This window comes from Photinus pyralis, unplaced genomic scaffold (assembly GCF_008802855.1).
Source record: "Photinus pyralis isolate 1611_PpyrPB1 unplaced genomic scaffold, Ppyr1.3 Ppyr1.4_LG3b, whole genome shotgun sequence".
Classification (NCBI taxonomy): domain Eukaryota; kingdom Metazoa; phylum Arthropoda; class Insecta; order Coleoptera; family Lampyridae; genus Photinus; species Photinus pyralis.
In genome coordinates, this window is record NW_022170510.1 from 22035948 (window position 1) to 22043040 (window position 7093).

A 7093-nucleotide genomic window follows, 5' to 3' on the forward strand; every position below is an offset into this window, starting at 1 on the left:
AGCGTCAGTATATTGTCAAAATTAATTTTTGATTCCAGGTTTTATATTTTTTATCCTGGGTTAAGTAAAAGTCAAATAAATACATCTACTATGAAGCATTAAAGAAATATCTTACAGGGTGTTTTTTTGGTAGGTCCAAAGTTGCAAAACTTCATGTTAAAAAATTTCCCTTTTTTAAATGGGCACCCTGTATATTTTTCTGTCATCTTTTAGCTTTTCCAAAAACCTTCAACTTTTGATAATAATGTCCTATACCTATCTCTGTTATTTTTCAAAATATATTGGTTTTCCTGGTTTTTATATGCTAATCTTAAATAAGTTAGATGTAATTGCCATAATAACGAGGTGGCCATGCGAAAAAAGGCAATTTTTATCTGCCTCGTCCAAAGCTAAAATCATATTTATTAATTCATTTTTCGAATAATTCATTTAGGTCTAAAAACTGGAAAATAAAATTGATAGTAAAAACATAAACAAATATCTTGGTTTTCCTAGTTTATATATTTTAATCTGAAATAAGTTCTAATTTACATAATAACGAGGTGAATATAAAAAAATGAAACTAATATCACTGACTGGAAGGAGACACCATGTAAGCTATATTTTTAATCCGTTTTTAATGTTTCATAGTATAGATGTATTTTGTCGATAAACTCTTAGATTTTGAATTTCATTTTTAAGTAAATAAAAGAACCAGTATGTTGGACGAAATCATAGAGTAACGAAATTCATTGGAATTTATTGTTGCTGTTATGCGATCGGTTTGGGTCTAAATGGCCATCATCAGGCATAGCGTCGTATAATAAAATTGGGATAAAAATATCCAATATTCCAATTTTATTATTTGACGCTATGCCTGATGATAGCCATTTAGGCCGAAATCGTTCGCATAACAGCAACAATAAATTCCATTGAATTTCGTCCAACATACTGGTTCTTTTATTTACGTAGATGTATTTATTTGACTTTTACTTAACCCAGGATAAAAGATATAAAACCTGGAATCAAAATTTAAGTAATAATTTTGACAATATACTGACGCTCGCGAATGGCCAATTTTTCTTACAAATCAATTATCTTTAAAACTACTAGTTTTTCGGTTTTTAACACGAACTTATAAATTAAGATGGACTGCTGATCAAACAGTTGCATAGAGGTAGAAATGGCCCTAGCATGGGCGCCTCCATGATGTGCACATTTTAGTTATTTTCTAGGGGAATTTTCCTAGTGCTCAAGTTTTGAGACTATTGCAGCTTTGGAAAATGACATGTATCACAGTAATTTATTTAGAAAACGTGAGGTTAATGTTGGATTAATGCTTGTTTATTAGTTGATTTGATTTTGAATTTATAGTGAGTGCACATCATGTTCGTGGATATTAACCATATAATAAAAAAGACGTACAATTACACGTTGAATTCAAAAATGCATTCAAATACAGGGGGTTCTATTTAAAAAATGTACCATTTCGGCGCCCTACTTTGTGGCCGCACCCTGTATAATTCCAAATATTTTTAAAATGCGGAGAATATTCAAGTATTATATCCCAAGTGCACGCCACTCAAATCTGGTATTTGGCGTGCACGAGGGATATACGGGATGACTATTGCCCGACAAAAATTTTGCAAGATAAGAAGAATATAATGTTTGTTTCGATCCTTTCAAAGACATGGTTTTTCAAAAAGCATGAACCCGAAAATAAGCATGGGTTCAGTTACAAATTGCCATTTTACAAATTGTAATTTTCGTTAATAAAATTTGGAATTATTTATTTAAGTTTCATTTTAGGTATTTACACATAATCAATACCCGCGGGTATTGCACAAGTGCATGAATACTCGAGGATATTTGTCTGTTGCTAGGTGATTTCTGTAATATGCATTAATATCATTGGTTGAAATTTTCTGAGGGCAATAGTCAACCATATCATAATACAAAAGCACTCTATCGAAAAATCTTATCTTTATTTATTTATTTATTAATTTATTTATCTTCAAGGCATTAAGTTACTCCGCACAATCGTTGACTCACCCTGTACAAACAGACGGACGAGTGAGGTACTTTCCCTGAAACGCGTTAGAATAAAGTATTGCAGTCGGAATAATTGTAATTTGCAACAACTAATATTGGATCCATGTCGAATACTCAATTTCAATGAGAGTAGCGAATCTTTCTAAGCACCTCCATTTGGATATGTAATGTACTCTTCTCCTATTTGGCAAATTTTGGTTCTTTTCACCTCAGAACCAGATATCAGTACCAGAAAGGTGTATTTCAGTTAACTTTAAAGAGTTCTTTAGGACAAACCTATTTGCAATGTTTTATGTGATAGCGTCCCAATTTGATCAACTCGCGAACACAAAAAATTCGAAAAAAGATGATGCGATATAAACAAATATAAGCATTGATTCAAAGAATCTTACTTCGCTGTTGCTTTGTTACTGGCTGAAATAGGTTTAATCGAAAGTTTTCGGCAATGAGAATATGAAAACAGTTTCTCAATATTCCTTCGAGTAAAAAATTTCTCTTTGAAGGTCTTTTTCGGTTTATAAAGAAATTGAATTCTCATTCAAAAATAGCTTAGGTATCAAACGAGAGTGAGCAGACAGTTCCGATTTTCAATGATTCCAATGTATTTAATTTGTGCTCTTTATTATTTCTATGTATCTAATTCTGTTAGGAGTCAATAGTTTAACGTTAGATGTAAATCTTGGTGATGGATGAAAAGGTCCCATTAAGAAATTAGAAAACACGTATGATACGTATAAAAATTTAATATTTAATCACAAAAATGTCATATTTACATGCACATAATTTCTTTATTTAATATATTCTTATCTACAGCACCTATACATTATAAACATTTTTAGTTCAGTTTAGCCTAATTCTATCGATATTTACATAATGTGCTGCTATTAACTGATCACAGACGTATTTATTAAGTAAAATATTGCGAAATAATTTTATCGACCGGCTCACTTCTCGTGCATTTCTACTTCAAAACAATACAAACAAAAATTGTGCTCTAAAATCGAAACCTAAACGTAAACCTAATTCACAACCTGCAACTTGCGAGCAATGATCCGCCACCAACACTTAATCATTTAACGTGGTTCTATACATATTGCAAATTATATTTACTATAGGTATATTACCGATGGTATTTTTAAAGAATAGTTCCTCTATTGTACTTGATTTCACAGTTTGAAGTACAGGTAGAAGAAGCAAAAGTTTTCCAAAACGTAAAGGTTGTGACGGATAAGTGGCAAGTACGTACTTATTTAACATTAACTGCGTGTTCTCTTGTACACCAACTACCTTCTCGGCATCTTTTAAAAGCTTCGAATTCGGCGACATGTTATCAAACGTCGTTTTGAACAGTAGGATAGCACGGAGACATGCAAATTCGTAGGGATCTACGCGAAATTGTATGATCCTCGTTAGAACGCTCTGAAAATCCAGAACGTCTTTTTCGAGCGCGGCTAAACGTTCCGGTTCGCGTTTTACCAAGCTGGAACAGTGAACTAAGGGACCGAGTTCTAAGGGTGGTAGGTACTGTGCGGCGCCTAATATGAATAATTCCCTCCAACTTTCCTCCAGTAATAATAACTGATCTTCTATAGTTAAAGATGTAAATGTGGACACAGTTTTCGCCCACGTTACGTTAAAGAAAAGCAAACGCGCGGCTGCTTCGCATATGTGGCTGGGGTTTAGCGTCTCGGTTAAGACAACGGGAGGCGGCGCGTGAAACCCAAAGGGAATCTAAATTTAAGAATAAGTAGGCGTCGGAAAATTATACGGTAAACTTACCCTCGGAATGGGAATGGGTGGTTGGTTAAAGAACGTTCCGCTCGGACTCAAAGGCAGTGGTGGATGAAATCTAGGTGGTGCACTTGAAGTAGGCAAAACTAGATCGATGGCCGCATTCGGAGGCGCATTCATTAGTTTTGGTGCAGTTTCATTTAGTAGTTGTACCATTTGCTGTTGTTGTCTTCTTAAAGTGGAGTTTCTAGGACCCCGTTCATGCTGAACCGCTGTGAAAACAAATATTTTGTAAAGATTGTAAGCACACTAAAATATTATTGCACCTGGTTTTTCTTAAGGACTTTTAACTTAAAAGTTATTTCAAGTGTTTGCGTTGTATGTAATTGCTCCTTTAAGACTTAACAATATGCACTTCACGATTTAAGATTAAGAATTAATAGGAAGGTATTGTAGTTTCAAATCGACTTATTAGAACTGTTACAAACGACGTCTACAAACTAATTAATTTGTTCAGAATTTGATTACTGGGATTGGAAGTTTTGTTGCAAATCAAGTTGAGTTAGTTAATTATACCTAAGCATAGATGTACCATCCTTACCATCCTTATTCATTCCAGCTTCTTGACATTTTAACAATCGGCATGCTCTGCATTGATTCCTATGTGTTTTATCTACAACACAAGTTCCCGACGACTTCGCCTTACAAACGTATTGTCGGTTTTTTCTAATAGATCTTTTGAAAAATCCCGCACATCCATCACAGGCAAATATATTGTAGTGTTTTCCAGACGAGTTGTCACCGCACACTTTACAGGGAATATCCAGAATGCGACCTCGAGAAAAATCATCATTATATAACCAATATTCATTCCGTTTAAGAGAAAAATGCAATAATTTTAAAAATGAACTTACTAGATGTTGAGGGAGCAACGCGTAAAGCACTAGAAATATTAGTTCCAACAACACTAATCATACTTAGTCAAAAAATAAACGCACACTTAACAAATTATTTCTTTCCACTTAAACAGATAATATTAATGTGAAGTCGCAAACAACAGTAAGTCTTTTAGAGAGGTCGAAAGTTTTCGAAATTATTTCTGATCTACCCTAAATATGAATGGGTTCCCCTTTTTGACTTAACGTTAGAAATGTTCACTTCTTATTGGTTAGTTGACTCCCTTCTCAGTGTAAGGGCCGCTTCTAGCCCTTCCCCTCATTGTTAAATTGCAAAGGATGAGTTCACAAATTATATTTGCCCTATATACGTTTGAGAGGGGGTAACATTAAACAAGGTTTGATTCTCTCGATTAGATTTTCACTTTCTGATGTATGCACCTTCCTTACAGATGATGATGGTTTCGGCACATAATTTACGGAAATTAATTTCCCTGCTAATATTATAATTTTTTAGTTGGGATTATATGGCATCATAAAGGAGCATTTAAAAATACACTTTTATTGCTTCGGCATTTGTTTTCAATGCAAACAGAAGAAATGAAAACATTTTCTTACGCAGTATAGCCACCCCAAGTTAGGGTCTTTTAGTTAATCTTTTACTCATTTGCTATGTCAAATGAATCATGAATTTGAATAAATATGAAAAAATACAATGTGATTTTTAGGCAATGTGCATTATACATTCGCAAAGGTTACTGAAGTTTATAAGCCAAAACAGCTGTTTGTACTCGCCCTTTTGTGTCTCATTTCTTGTCGCACATTTAAATAATAGGTACACATTCACTTGATTCGACTGTCTGCTTCCACAAAATCGTAAATATCTCGAGGAATTTACTTTAATCGTAGGGTTTTGCGATAAAACAGATCATACTGTAGGTACAACATTACAATATAAACTAACAATATATTTCTTACTCCTCCTTATTTTCTGAATCAAAACCTTCTATTCCCAAATTATTGTCCTAGTCCTAGACATTCCATTTGTCGGAAATAGTAAAAGAACTTAAATGTCGGGCAGAATAGAATTCAGTCGGCTATTTTACGTGCAAAGAGTTTAAACTTGCACGTTTTCTTATTTCAAATTAATTATGTTATAAGACAAATACTAGATAATACGTAGACTATTAAGTCCAACATTGTATGAGGTAACAGTAGTTGGAAAGTAAAATATGTTTGAAGAGGTAAGCGTATAAGGTTTTTTTTTAATTATATAAAGGCTTTTCGGGGTCATCCCCATTTTGCCTACGATGTAGTTACCTCAAACTAGGGATAGACAGTGGTTTTAACATTACACGCACAGGGGCCGATCAGTGCGACTTTGTACCACACATAGGATGGCCACGGAAGGTTCAAATACATGTAAGGATATGGACGCAGATGAATGTAACGGTTACAATACTATGGACGCACATAAAGTTACAGTTTTAGTCTAATTGCTCTTACATAATCAATGATGACATCATACCGACAAAAAATTAAATGATTACTGAGGGCAAGTCCGCAAGTAAGGGCATAATTCTATGACACAATTGAAATGGTAAACATACTATGAAAACAACAGAATTGGAAAATTCGAAGCCGTTCGCGAATTATCATATACACAAACGAACGAACGGACAGAAAGTCCAAAGTCATAACCTCGCTTAGGAGCTCATTAATGATCTGATGTTAACGATGGAACGATGAAAATAAGAAGTAATGAGTTTCTATCTCTTGCTCAGTCTGTTTCACGCAAATCGTTACCTAAAAGTATTCAGACTCCCATTAATAATTTAAATCTACAAATTTGCATACCAACATAGTTTTTTATGCTCTATCGAAGGAAAATATTACCGTGATCGTTTCATATTCCGGTACAATCGGAAGCAACTTTCTTATTTTAAATAGAACACCCTGTATTTTATTGCATTTTCGAAATCTACATGAAAATCTACGTCGTTTGATACCACATTTCTCTATAAGTACCTAGCATATCAAACGTTTTCAAGTTATTCAATATTTTTCAAAAGTTTTGACGTTTGACTGCTTTTCTTTAGCACCCTGTACCTATGGCTTGACTTGAATTGCAAAAAGTCTTCCAAATTCAATAATACTGACGAGATGCTACATGCGAATGATTTAAATTTTGATCGCCCTGCTACTGATTTTTTAAATTAAACCTGCTTTATTTATGTGCACTCTCAAATGTAGAAAAAAATTGTACATCGATCAAGTATTATATTCTCTATATGTATAATACCTATCTGTTAAGGTTTTCGTTTTAATTAAGATTTTCTAAAATTGTAACCGTTATATGCATATAATTTTCTTAGGACGCGTTGAAATAAACGCGTAGATTTTGAAAATGCAATAACATATAGGGTTGTTCTATT

The 7093-nt window shown here is 33.6% G+C and overlaps 1 protein-coding gene across 1 annotated transcript; it reads right to left on the bottom strand.

The window, feature by feature from the left end:
* Positions 1-2978: 2978 nt before the first annotated feature.
* On the bottom strand, positions 2979-4737 carry LOC116166420 (nuclear receptor subfamily 2 group E member 1). Its single transcript, XM_031481373.1, has 4 exons — positions 4677-4737; positions 4364-4597; positions 3811-4034; positions 2979-3762 (listed from the first exon to the last, which is right to left on the bottom strand). Exons 1-4 carry the CDS (start codon positions 4735-4737, stop codon positions 3097-3099), a joined length of 1185 nt encoding a protein of 394 aa, XP_031337233.1. The 3' UTR covers positions 2979-3096.
* Positions 4738-7093: the final 2356 nt, after the last annotated feature.